The sequence below is a fragment of the Ahaetulla prasina genome, chromosome 6 (genome assembly GCF_028640845.1).
Source record: "Ahaetulla prasina isolate Xishuangbanna chromosome 6, ASM2864084v1, whole genome shotgun sequence".
Taxonomy (NCBI): Eukaryota; Metazoa; Chordata; class Lepidosauria; order Squamata; family Colubridae; genus Ahaetulla; species Ahaetulla prasina.
In genome coordinates, this window is record NC_080544.1 from 69039670 (window position 1) to 69052855 (window position 13186).

A 13186-nucleotide genomic window follows, 5' to 3' on the forward strand; every position below is an offset into this window, starting at 1 on the left:
TAAATCAAAATTAGTTTATAAGACAGTGCTGTAAATAAATCTACAGAGCATGTATCTCCACCTTTCAGGGAGTGCGTCCTCCAATGATAACTGAAGCAATAGGCATTTGTTTTCTTTCTTTTGGGATCATTATAGAAAATACAACATTGTGGTCTCATATAAGAAAACATTGAGCACATTAATTCTGCTGGACTGAAAATGAGTTGTTCTTCATGTCCAAGAAAATGCTGTGTGTGCTTTGACAGCCATTATTTACCATCCCAACAGAACAGTATAAATCAAAATTTGTGTTAGTTTTTTGGCATACCTTCATGCTGAGTATAATTTCATACTGTCCATCAGTGTCAAACTAAAGTGTTGGCAAAGAGGGGCATGACGCCATGAAAAGCAAATTTAGCAAGCAAAACAGAAGCATTAGAAAACTGAAAAGAGAATGGAATAAACATAGAAATGGCACTGGAAAAACTCTTGGGAGTTATTAGTAACACTTTAGCATTGTAGTATTTCAGTTAATTTCAGGTCTTGCCATCAAATATGTTACATTTTAAAGATATAAATTCTCTTCACTTTCTACCGAAGAGATAAGGTCAAAAATTACCATCCAATAGAGAAAAAAACATTCTAATAAACATGGAAAAAATTATAGTGCAGATCATGAACTGAGATTATATATTTAATAGCTTTCTAGTTCCACTTTTAAAATCATAATCGTAATCTGAAGTTATCATTTCAAACATCCAAGAGTAAAAATCTAAAAGTCTTCACTTCTTTGAAATCACACTGAAAGAAATATGTGCAACTGGCCATTGAAAACTTGGTATCTTACTGGTAATTTAGAGAAAAAGGATAAAAATAAGAAGAGGTTATGCTTAGTTTCTTAGCTTTTGCCCAAGGACATGCTTTAAAATCTGCATTTCTTCCTGAAGCTAAACAATTTTTAAAAAGCTGTTTAGCATACCAACCAGCTTCCCAAATTTGTTCTTATGCTTGGGAACAGCTGTGCAGTACTTCATAAGACAGCTATAATTTAAGTTAAATTGCTCCCATGTATAGGTGTTTATTACTTATATTGAACTTCATTTTTTGAATCAACGTATATAATAGAACATCTCTTCATGACACAGTTATTTGACCATATTTTTTCTACAGCTATGAAAGTGCACTAAGGACCATTACTAAACCATTAACCTGATGTTTGATGGCAACTAAAGTCCACCCAGAATATTAACAAGAAAACCCAAAAAGCAAAATGGCATTCTCTTTTCTCAAGCCACTTTATGTTTCATAGCATCTTGGAAATAGAAAGTTAATATTCAAATCATAAGCAATATGATTTGTATTCATATTAAAATAAAATAAGTTTCTATATCATTTTATTTCTGAATGCATAGACATAAAATATTTACTCTCCTTGGATGGGCAACATCATCCACTCCTGAAGCTTGCTCTTTACTTTAGGGGAGCAGAATGCGATAGGTTAGTTAGAAATGCTTTCTGTAGTAGTGCAATAACTGTAATCAGACGAAGTATTTTGCTACAAACAAATTTCATTTCTTTGATTTCACTGCCACTGAATATCCTAAGACAAAGAAGCAGACTACTTCCAGAGGGCAGTAACTGTGTTTTTTCCTCTAAGGAAAGCAGCATAAATGAAGCAGCTCTTCGATTCACAAACCCCAAAACACAAGTTACTTCTGGTGTGTAAACTGTTGTACTGTCCTTTCACTCTCCTTTTTCAATTCTTCAATATGTGTGTCTAAACGTTCCAAAATATGATGGGACCTTTCTTCTTCTTCTTCTAGGAACTTTGCAGCAATCACATCTACATTTGTGGTAGGCAGAGGACTCTAAAAAGAAAATATTTTCAAAAGGCTGTGAACCAAAAAAATCAATTTTAATCTAATGCTTATTTTTAACTATTTAAACAATGAAAGGGAGAGAACTATACTACCAGTTTCACAATATAATTTCAACTCTAGCTGGTTTACTAGCTCCAGAACGTTCCAGAGAATAGTTAGGCCACAATGATAAACGTCTTACTAACCTTGCTCCTAGATTACTGCAACATGAGATACCACTAATTCAGGAGATTGGACAGCCACTTGTCAGAAATGGTATAGGGTCTCCTGCTTGAGCAGGGGGTTAGACAAGATGACCTATAAGGTCCCTTCCAATTCTGTTATTAATCTATTTTTTCTCTATTCTATCCTGTCTGTCTATGTCAATCCTTGCCAATTAAGATCTTAGGAGGCACTCTTTGTAGTGCCAAAAGGAAATGTTATGAAGCATTACCACAAGGGCTGGTAGTGGTACTCTTTTTGTGAAGCATGTCAGGCATCTAGTTATTAGCTAATTTACATGTACCTCTTTAAATTTTATTTGAAACATTTGCCTCTGCCTCCTATATGGTTCGTACTTTATTGCATTGTAGACCTTTTAGTTTTGTTATTTTGTATTCTGCACATTGCTCTTAGTATTGGATACAGAGAAATAATGATAAATTGAAAATCAGAAGGCAAAGCTTTGTTTCTGCATTGAATACAAGAATTTAACTGCAAATGGAATCCCAATTTAGAAGCTAGATACATAAATATCTACATATTTAAAAAGATATATCTATTTTTAAAAAGACAAATCACTTAAATGGCTACTTTATTTGCATTTATGATCTCTGAATATTTTTTGACCAAGATTAAATATTTGGTTGTATATTGAAAAACATTTATTGAAAATGATAACTATCATTTGGCTTTTAAGGCATCTAGGTTTAATTTGGATACTTAATCCTAGAGCTGAAAGTCTCAGTGAAATATATAAGACTGACTTCTCAACAAGAAGATTCATCTGCAAAACCTTTAGTCTCCCCCCCCCCCAGCATAATTACTGGCATACCTCAGCAACCATATGGCCTTTGAAAACTGAATACTAAATATTCAAAAATCTTATTTGTAATTTATAATTAATCCTTCAAAAAGTATATATAAGCAACAGGTTACATTTTTCAGTTTATATAAATATTTATATTCTATGCACTTTTTGCATATGAATTTGCTTCTCATAGATAAATTAACTTTCAAACAGTCAAACATATCAACAGTTAAAACACTCTCTATCATGTTTTAGCACTCATTCTAGCAATCCTTTCCCCAGCAATGTGTTCTGTCCCATATTTTCTGCTAAATTCAAAGTTAATAGCAAACTAGCACCAGATTTACAAGTATTGCTCCTCAGCATTTAGAGAACAGTTTCCACTTATTATAGTTGGAAATTGGGAATTTACAGTTCTCATCTTTCTTTCACTTCTTGTTCCAGTCAATGTAGATTGAAAGGAAAATAGCATGGCATTAGTGAGTGAAAATATTTCAAAGAGGACATACTGAAATGAATGCAGAACTTCACAGATTATGGTATCAGAAAATAGTATATCCCTTACAATCTTTTATTATGCTTACCAAAGGTGAAAAGTCTTTCTCACACTCTCTTGATACCATGTAAGAAAATTCTGGGTCTTCACAGAGCAAAATGTCTGATCTCCCAAGAGATTCATAAGGCAAAGATTCGATACTGTTTGTTCTATGAGGTAGTCCAGCAGCTGTACTAGAAACAGGAAGTGTTCTGGACGGAAAGTGTTTTGCTCTCTGGAGTTCCTCCTCATAATGTTTAACAGTCCTGTCATATTTAGCTTGAAGTGCTTTCATTTCTTCCTCATGTTTGCACTGCAGATCTTGCATTCTCCTGTAATTTTATTTGTTAGAAATAAAATGTTAGATCACACAGACCAATGATTTTCAGCTTAAAATCTGCAAAAATGTTTAGTGGCTGAAATCACACCCAGAATACAATATAATCCACAGAAAATTTAAATGTAATTTCCCTCTGTACTATTCAAAAGGCATATATTACAACTGCTTCTACCACAGAAGAACATTTTTTTCAATGTTGGCAACAATGTAGAAAAAAATTAATCAAATATGGGAAATGACTAAAAATTATCAAACAAAGATTTTGAAGTACTTCAGCATTTTTTAAAAAATCAAAATCTAGTATATGTTAGGGTTTCAAAAAAATCTTCATTTTCAAAATCATATACATTCTTACTTGTTTTCTGCATTTGTTATCTCAGTCACCTGATGTTGCAATTGCTGCACAATATTGTCATATTTGCTCTGAGAAACCCAAGACGAAGCTTCCAAGTTAGTTCTAGTTTCTGCTAATTCTTTCTGTAGTTGCTTATTCTGAAGTTCCAGTTTATTTAAAACCTTGTTATAACTTTCCTGGAATTCCTCAAAGGAAGTACTTTTTGCCTTAAAATGATAGAAACAAGTTAGAAAGCAATTTTTTGTTTAATGAAACTCAGTTGCTTATAAAGTTACTTTTCTGTTTTAGGAATTTAAGAAATTTATAAGTCTTTTATTAAGAAAGAACCCCACTGGAAGTTAAGTCAATCACAAAATGTCTGAATCATCATCTGACCTAATCAAATCTACAGACCAAAATTTCTCTTATTCAACTCAAATGAATGAACTTCAAAACAACTTAGTGGATCACTCACAAATCAATGTATATGGCTTCATAATTCAGATCCAAAACAATGAGACTGCTCTCTGATTGCTGAGGATACTCAAAATCTCCTAATACACCATTTAGTAGAAGTTACTGTATGATTAGCATATTTTTGCTCCACTGTTGTTGTTAGTTGTGAAGTCGGGTCCGACCCATTGCGACCCCATGGACAATGACCATTGCGACCTCCAGGCCTTCCTATCCTGTACCATCCCCTGGAGTCCATTTAAGCTCACGCCTACTGCTTCAGTGACTCCATCCAGCCACCTCATTCTCTGTCGTTCTTCTTTTGCCCTCAATCTTTCCCAGCATTAGGCTCTTCTCCAGTGAGTCCTTCCTTCTCATTAGGTGGCCAAAATATTTCAGTTTCATCTTCAGGATCTGACCTTCTAAAGAGCAGTCAGGGTTTATCTCCTCTAGGAGATCATATAAATCTTTGCTCCATATAAAAACTTAAATACAATGGCTGAAATGAATCCAAAAATCTTATTATGGACAAAGCCAAACAGAAGCATAAACACAAATTAGGACATAATTTATAACTGCTTGCCTTGAGCAAACGAATTTATTAATTGTCATTTCCATTTTGTTTCTTCATGGTTACATGGGTAAATGATCAAAATTATTGGAGTTAGTTTCTGCACCCTAACTCATTAAAATTAATTTGCAAGAACTGCAATTTTTTAATCAAATGCAAATAGTTCATTAAAGGTAAAGGTAATGTTGTGGCTCCACCCCCCCCCCCCCCCGGGCCTGGCCCCCTGCCAGAAAGTGACTCAGAGAGTGAGGGGGAAGGGCCGTCAGGGCTCCCCTCTGCAGGGCCGGCCTCTCTGGCTCAGCTCCAGGAGCCAGAGGCAGGCCAGGTGGAGGAGGTGACGAGGCCTCTGTCTCCTGTATCTCCCCCCACCCAGGCAACGCTTCCAGACCCAGCTGTGGACAATCAGTTCTGGTTAGATCCCAGGTTTCGTAGACAAGAGAGGCAGGAACAACAAAATAAGGGGTGGGGCAGGTCTAGAGAGTGCTGAGTCACGGAGCCACATCCCACAGGGTATAAAAGCAGGAGGGGCTGCTCTACTACTTTGTGACGGACAAAACAAACTGACTGGACAAAACTTGAGCTGAACTATTTGACTGAGCATTTGGCCTGGATTGCTGTTTGTTCCTGACTTCCTGGTTGCTCCGATAACGAGCTTCTGTGACGCTGGCATCAGGGAAGATAAAGAAAATCTTGGCAGACGTTCGCTGGTCTGCTGCCAGAGCTGATAGCTGCCATGGACTAAATTGCTGGCTAATTGAGTCAGTTCACGTATCTCCCGGACTGAGGTGGAGGGGACAGAACAGGTAAAGGTTCCCTTTGCACATACGTGCTAGTCATTTCGACTCTAGGGGGCGGTGCTCATCTCCGTTTCAAAGCCAAAGAGCCAGCGCTGTCCTAAGACGTCTCCGTGGTCATGTGGCCAGCTGACTCAATGCCAAAGATGCACGGAACGCTGTTACCTTCCCACCAAAGGTGGTCCCTATTTTTTCTACTTGCATTTTTATGTGCTTTCGAAACTGCTAGGCTGGCAGAACCTGGGAAAAGTAACGGGAGCTCACCTCATTACACAGCAGCACTAAGGATTCGAACCGCTGAGCTGCCGACCTTTCGATCGACAAGCTCAATGTCCTAGCCCCTGAGCCACCGCGTCCCTCAATAGTTCATTATGAATTTTCAAAAAAAAATCCTTGTATAATTGTTAATTTTGTAAAAAGTATATATTTTTTATTTGATACAAAAACTAAACTAAGTCTAGTTTCATTTTATGCCAGATATAAAACATTTGTAAGGGCTCATTCTCATATGGAGTCTCTTTAAAAAATGTCCTCTCTTTATACAGAGATCAAGAGGGCAGCACTGAGACTATGAACTTGCACTGACATCTAGTGGACATACTAAATAAAATAATACTTTATTTACTTCTTTTTTTAAAAAATCATAATCTGTAGAATATATTGAGAAACAAATTTCCTAATCAACTTTACACCTGACTATTACTCTCTACAGTAAATGCACACAGTAGTTTGTTTTTGAGGCAGTTTCTAAGCAGCTTCAACTATGTTTAAATGCATAAAAATAATACTTGTCTATACAACAAACCACTTAAGCAACTCAATGCATCAAAGGAAATAACACAGCTCAATCAAAATATATTCTACCTTCTGCAGCTTCTCTGACAGATGGTGATTTTCTTGTCTGAGGGCTTCCAACTGAGACAGAACCGCCTTAAGAGATAGATTTAATTTATTTAATTGTTAGTCTAGATTAGATGCAGGAAATAAACAGTCCCTTAGCTATAAACTTTTTATCAAGCCATGTGGATTTTAGTATCATAAATTATTTCAAATATGAGAAGCCAAACTTGCATATTCTGAAGTTACTGCTAATTATATTTAAATCTGAACAAGTATTACCAAAAAGAATAAGGGTGTACAACAAAGGAACCAAAGAAAACAAGTCTCACATTACTATTTTTAATTGAACAAGTTGTAATACTATACTATAAAATATTGTAAAATTCAATTATTTTACCTTGTGTTCTATGGTCTTTTGCTCTGCTTTTTCAATTTCTATTTTTAGTTGTTGTTCTAAGCTTAAAGTAGAATCCAACGAAGAAGCCATTGTGATCTCATGTTGATGCAGTTTCCGTGTTAGCTGGGTAACCTCAAGCCTCATTCCTTCCAATTCTCTGCTATGACTTTGCTCTTTGCAGGATAGCTCTTCCTTCAGCTGGACAGAATTGGATACAAATTTTAAGGTCAACATTTTTTGTGATAAATCATGGAGCATATTAATATCAATCTCTCTGTAGCATAGTTTCTTCCTGTTACCTTGCACTGCAACAATGTTTCAGAAATCCATTGCATTAAGTTACAGTTAAAACATTCCTATTAGACTAGTCATCTGAAGTATTCAACCAAATAGAACCTAATTGATGATTTCCTGTATTTTCATTGAAACCAGCCAACAACAATATATAGAAATATGACCAAGTAAGACTGTTTTAGAAAACAGTTTGAATTGCTAAAGATTGGCAGGTTAGGGTACAAATTCCACAAAAGAACAACAACCTCCTAAAGCCATTCATAGTAAACACCAGCAGCTCTTACAAAGTGGAAATAATGGGTCTAGTAGAAAGCTGTCAACCCTAAAATTCCCAGTACGGCTCAAAGAAAGAATGGCATCTTAAGACAATACTCTCAACTCCTCCATATTTTATACATTATTCCTATAGGATCATCATCCATCTTGGTCTGAGATAAATATTTGATATGGAATGTAAGAGAACGTAAAACAGTATGCTTAGATTGCCATACGCAACTTAAATGGGCAAATTAATTCAATTTAGATGAAACAGTCATTTTAACAAGCCAATCTGCTAGAACATGAACAAGCTTAAGCATTCTTTTTCTTCACATAATACCCACAAATATTTCAATAGGTTTTAAACCACAGCCTTGTGTGAGATCAGAACTAATAAACTGAGTTAACCAGTTAAGACTTTGCCTCTGAAGTCAGCAGTGTGAAAGAAAGAAAAAAACTAAACAGTTCTTCAGTTCATAGTTTTAAATTCCCATACATTTAAATTCCCATACATCACAATTTATGGATGCTTCCCCTTTAAGATTGAATTACAGTGGGTATTTTTATTTCTTGTGATGCTGGATTGAATGAGTAAATGCAGCCTCATTATACGGAGGACATAACTTTCATCTAATTATGTGAAGATGGCAAATATTGTCATATACCTCAGCCCTTGACACTAATACCATTAGTGGTTGGCATAAAATTTTGAGAGATGATTGATTACGGTAAATTTGAAGCCTTCATTCAGAAAACCACAAGGAGCTATAGATTTAGTGACAGGCCTTTTGTACTGATTTTTTCTTTTTTAGGTTGATTCATATTCAAAATTTGTCTCAAGTTCTTCAGACTTGATGAAAAAAGAAAAACAAAAGATATAGCAGTAAAGATAACATAGCATTTGATAAATGGTCTCAGCTGGTATCTAACAGAAAACTTTCCTGAACTATATTTCTCAGCATACCCTCTTCCATTTAATTTCAACCTGCTGCTTTACACTACTGACATTTCATTGTGCACAGTTATGCTCAGTTTTTCTGGCTGGATGACTTTCTCTGTCTGCAATTCCTTGCATTCAACTATTCTTCTGGAATTTTGGAAATTATAATGCATAATATTATGCAATAGGCACCTTAGACAGTCCTAAATATAAAAAGATATTAATCTGTACTTTCTATAGCTATCTAACTTTACTTACATAACCTGAAATGGAGACTGGGCTTTTTTTCCATAATTTACTTTGAAAATGGAAAAGTCATCTTGTAGGCATGAAGATTACAATAATGGAAGCAATGAGTATTTTGAGTTGCAAAGAAAATAATCTTAAATTCTGGATCATCTTCTTCAATATAATTCATACCTCCTGTTTTAGTACCCTTTAATAATAAATTGTTTCTATGTCTACATTTTCACAATGTAAAAAATTCCACATTGTCCCAATCTGTTTTAATGATATATAAATTGGGCACTTTAATGTATTTATTTGTACAAGAGATCCACACTTTTTTTATCTCGGTCTTGGCTTTGCACAGCTGTTCTTCAGTTAGTCGAAGCTCCAGAAACTTCTCCATTTGCTCTTCAGATGTCTGGATGCACTTTCCATCTGGAGAGCTCAAGCTAAAGCCAAGAAAGATACATGTGAAAATCAAAAGCAAGTATTTTGTAAGCAACATAATGCCAAATTTAACAAATCCAACAGATTTTTTGTTTCAAAGGGCTTTTATTAAACTGAACTTTAACTTAGATACACATATTTGTATTTCATCCAACACTAAGGTTAACAATTCAACGGAAGAAAATCAAAATGTGTAAATGGCCACAATATTGGAGATCTACATCATGATTCCTAGATTTTCTTTTTAAAGATGAAGAAATTTTTGAAGTCATGTACCTGCCCTCAAGTTGAATCACTTCAGCACCATCGAACCTCTGGCATAAGTGTTCCTCTAATTCTGTTCCACCATAGTAGTTTTCTTTGGCTCCTGGAGTCTTTTGCAGCTGCCTAGACAAAACAAGTAAATGCTTGAAGCCTTCTAACAAACAAAGTCAATTATACCAGTTGTACAGGAAGGCATTTCTGTAGACACCCATGACATAGATGAAAATGGCAATGTGTCTTTAAAATAACTTTAAATATTTATCAAAATTGTAATAAAAGAAGTTCTACCACAATACTACATCAGTAGGTATCAGTCAATGACATGACAACATAACTTCTTACCAATCATCTTTTAAGATTATTATTTCAACCTGAATTGTCATTGATCTTCCTAATATTGGAACAATGATTTAAAACACTTTATTAGAACATTAAGGGAGCTAGTTTGGTTTAGAGATTAGAGTTTGGATTAGAGCAGGAATACCTGTGTTCCAGATCTGCCTTATGAAGGCATCTGGATAACATAGAGCCACTCAGCCTCTTCTTAATTGTACATGTAGCTGTTGGGAATCAAAAGTGATTTGAAGTAACGTGACACACACACACACACACACACACACACACACACACACACATTCACAAAGTGAGGTGGGATATTACTTTTTAAAATGAGGTGGGTAGGTGAGTCTCTGGGCCTTATTTTAAGGAAAGAGGAAAGGGGGAAATGGGGAGAATTACAAAGGATTGGGAACTGTGAAGAGTGATTCCCTCTGGGCTTCTGGTAAGAGAAATCTTTCCTTTTCTAGTAGACTCCTATGCAGGACAAGAGAGAAAAAGGAAGGATGGCCATGCTACTATTGACTCCAGTCTTATCTATTTTGGCAGCAATTCACAACCAATTTAGGAAAGATGATGAGCTTTAGCAATACTGGAAACTTAATGAATTAAGTTAGGTTGAAATTCCATGCATGCACTGGGCAGCAACACACAGCACCACAAAGTGAGATACCAGCAGTACGCTGACGACACTCAGCTGTACTTTTCCACCCCGGACCACCCCAATGAAGCTGTTGAAGTGCTGTCCCGGTGTTTGGAGGCTGTACGGGTCTGGATGGGGAGAAACAGGCTCAAGCTTAATCCCTCCAAGACGGAGTGGCTGTGGATGCCGGCACCCCGATTCAGTCAGCTGCAGCCGCGGCTGGCTGTTGGTGGCGAGTTACTGGCCCCAAAGGATAGGGTGCGCAACTTGGGTGTCCTTCTGGATGATCAGCTGTCGTTTGACGATCATTTGACGGCCGTCTCCAGGAGGGCCTTCCACCAGGTTCGCCTGGTTCGGCAGTTGCGCCCCTTCCTTGATCGGGATGCCTTATGCACGGTCACTCATGCGCTCGTTACCTCTCGCTTGGATTACTGTAATGCTCTCTACATGGGGCTCCCCCTGAAGTGCGCTCGGAGGCTTCAGTTAGTCCAGAATGCAGCTGCGCGGGTGATAGAGGGAGCTACACGTAGCTCCCATGTAACACCGCTCCTGCGCAGACTGCACTGGCTGCCTCGGGCCTCCAGTGCACTTTAAGGTGTTGGTTATGACCTTTAAAGCGCTCCATGGCTTAGGACCTGGGTACTTACGGGACCGCCTGCTGTTACCATATGCCTCCCACCGACCCGTACGCTCCCACAGAGAGGGACTTCTCAGGGTGCCGTCCACCAAACAATGTCGGCTGGCGGCCCCCAGGGGAAGGGCCTTCTCTGTGGGGGCTCCCACACTCTGGGACGAGCTTCCCCTGGGCTTACGCCAAATTCCTGACCTTCGGACATTTCGTCGCGAACTCAAGACTCACCTTTTTATCCGCGCGGGGCTGGCTTAAATTGGGATTTTAAATTTTAAATTTATTAATTTTAAATGGGGTTTTAGTAGAGTAAATTTTAATCATTGGGCTAATTTAAATAAGTTTTTTAAATTGGATTTTAAATTTGTATATTGTATTGCTGGTTTTTATTATGCCTGTACACCGCCCTGAGTCCTTCGGGAGAAGGGCGGTATAAAAATAAAATAAAATAAATAAATAAATAAATAAAAAATCGAGTCTCAAAAATGTGATTCACAATGCATAAACTGGCTGAATTGGCAATTTCAAATCTAGAGAAATTGCAGTAAGGGTGTTGACAATCAACAGCCAGAGCCACATTTTCACATTATAATAATGCACAAATACATTTTGATAACTTTTCATTATATTTTCTCTACTAGAATATTAAGAAAAAGTTCAATTTGCCGAACAAAATTATGCTGATTTTCTATAAAAACTGTTGGCTTGCTGAGTTCTCTCATACAGGCAACGGTTGTATTGACAATCAATACTGTTTTCCTACTTTTAAAAAATCTGAAAATATTTTAAATTATGTTATAAATCTATGTAATCATATTTTCTCTTAATTAAAAAATAATGACATAGTAATCTAAGTTCAATATTTTCTTCAATATTTGGAGACCTACCTGATAAAAGTTTCTTTCATATTCAGAGTTTCAGTCAACTTGGACAATTCTTTCTGTAACTGTTCATGATAAATCTGTAAATTCGTGATGAAGTCCTCCTGAGATAGCAGAGTGGCCCTGAGTTCCATCTTTTCATCATGAATAACCTTCAAAGGAGAAAATGAAGCTCAATAAGAAATAAATCTAACATATGGGATTAAATTTACCTTTCAATAGAGAACACTAACCCTTTCTTACCAAACCGTGTTTCCTGCTTAGCCTCAATGGAATGCTAGAACAAAGTGGCTAGATAATAATATTCCAAGTAATTACTATTATACACTTTGTATTATTCAGCTTCCAAGCAATTCATTCACACACCTCTAGGGAGTTCCGGGAAAGTTTCAGCTCGTGTAGAAGCTTTTGTTGCTCTGCCAGAATCTTCTGGTTAGTATCAGTCAAATCATCAACTCTTATATTCAGCCTCTCCAGTTCCAATTCATTGGCACAAATTGTGTCATTGGCTCTTTCCAGCTTGCTGGCTAAATGATGGATTTCAGATTGGCTTGCCAGTTCCACAGATTCAAACATTTGCTTCCGGCTACACAGTTGAGTCTATAAAGTAGAAAGCATTATTCTGTTAAAATTAAGCAATATCTTTCAAGAATAAAAGTTGGATGCAGATGTTACATATCATTCTGTTTTCCAAATGTGAGCAGATTTTTCTTCCCAAAGCTTATTTGTAGAAATGAGGCATTGTGGCTAGAAAAATTTCTCAAAGCCACTCACCATATATTTAATTCTATCAGATCTTTATCCAATTAAGAATACCATTCTATTAGGCCAAGGAGATAATTCCCATTATCTGCATTATCAGATCCCATTATCTGCAACTCAGTTTTGGTCCTTAAAAGAAATGTTCAAAAATTGAATCTCAAAGATTAAATCTCAGAAGTGTTTTGAGCATTTCTGAAATGAAGGATGACATCGGGCATTGTTCTAGGCTTCTTCTCCATGAGATGTTCAAGTGCTTCCAAAGCAAGCAGAACAAAATTCCAACTCAAGCTAGAAAAAGGTGTTATCCCTGTAAAGGATTCAATGCCAGGAAGAATGAGACATCTGAGGCAACACTCTTATTTTTCCATGTGAC

At 36.6% G+C, this 13186-nt stretch overlaps 1 protein-coding gene across 7 annotated transcripts in view; it reads right to left on the reverse strand.

Annotated features, from left to right (window-relative positions):
• CEP63 (centrosomal protein 63) overlaps positions 1-13186 on the reverse strand; it is a 23789-nt gene continuing 10603 nt past the window's right edge. For 5 of the 7 annotated variants that reach the window (XM_058186978.1, XM_058186979.1, XM_058186981.1 and 2 more), the window contains 9 exons: positions 12418-12651; positions 12058-12203; positions 9576-9686; positions 9187-9301; positions 7133-7330; positions 6760-6825; positions 4099-4304; positions 3453-3735; positions 1-1847 (listed from right to left, as the gene is read on the reverse strand). In XM_058186978.1, the coding sequence (XP_058042961.1) occupies positions 1689-1847; positions 3453-3735; positions 4099-4304; positions 6760-6825; positions 7133-7330; positions 9187-9301; positions 9576-9686; positions 12058-12203; positions 12418-12651 (1518 nt within the window). In that variant the 3' untranslated portion in view covers positions 1-1688. Of the gene's footprint in view, positions 1848-3452; positions 3736-4098; positions 4305-6759; positions 6826-7132; positions 7331-9186; positions 9302-9575; positions 9687-12057; positions 12204-12417; positions 12652-13186 lie in introns of those variants that run through there. The other 2 variants (XM_058186980.1, XM_058186983.1) reach the window with 2 other exon arrangements.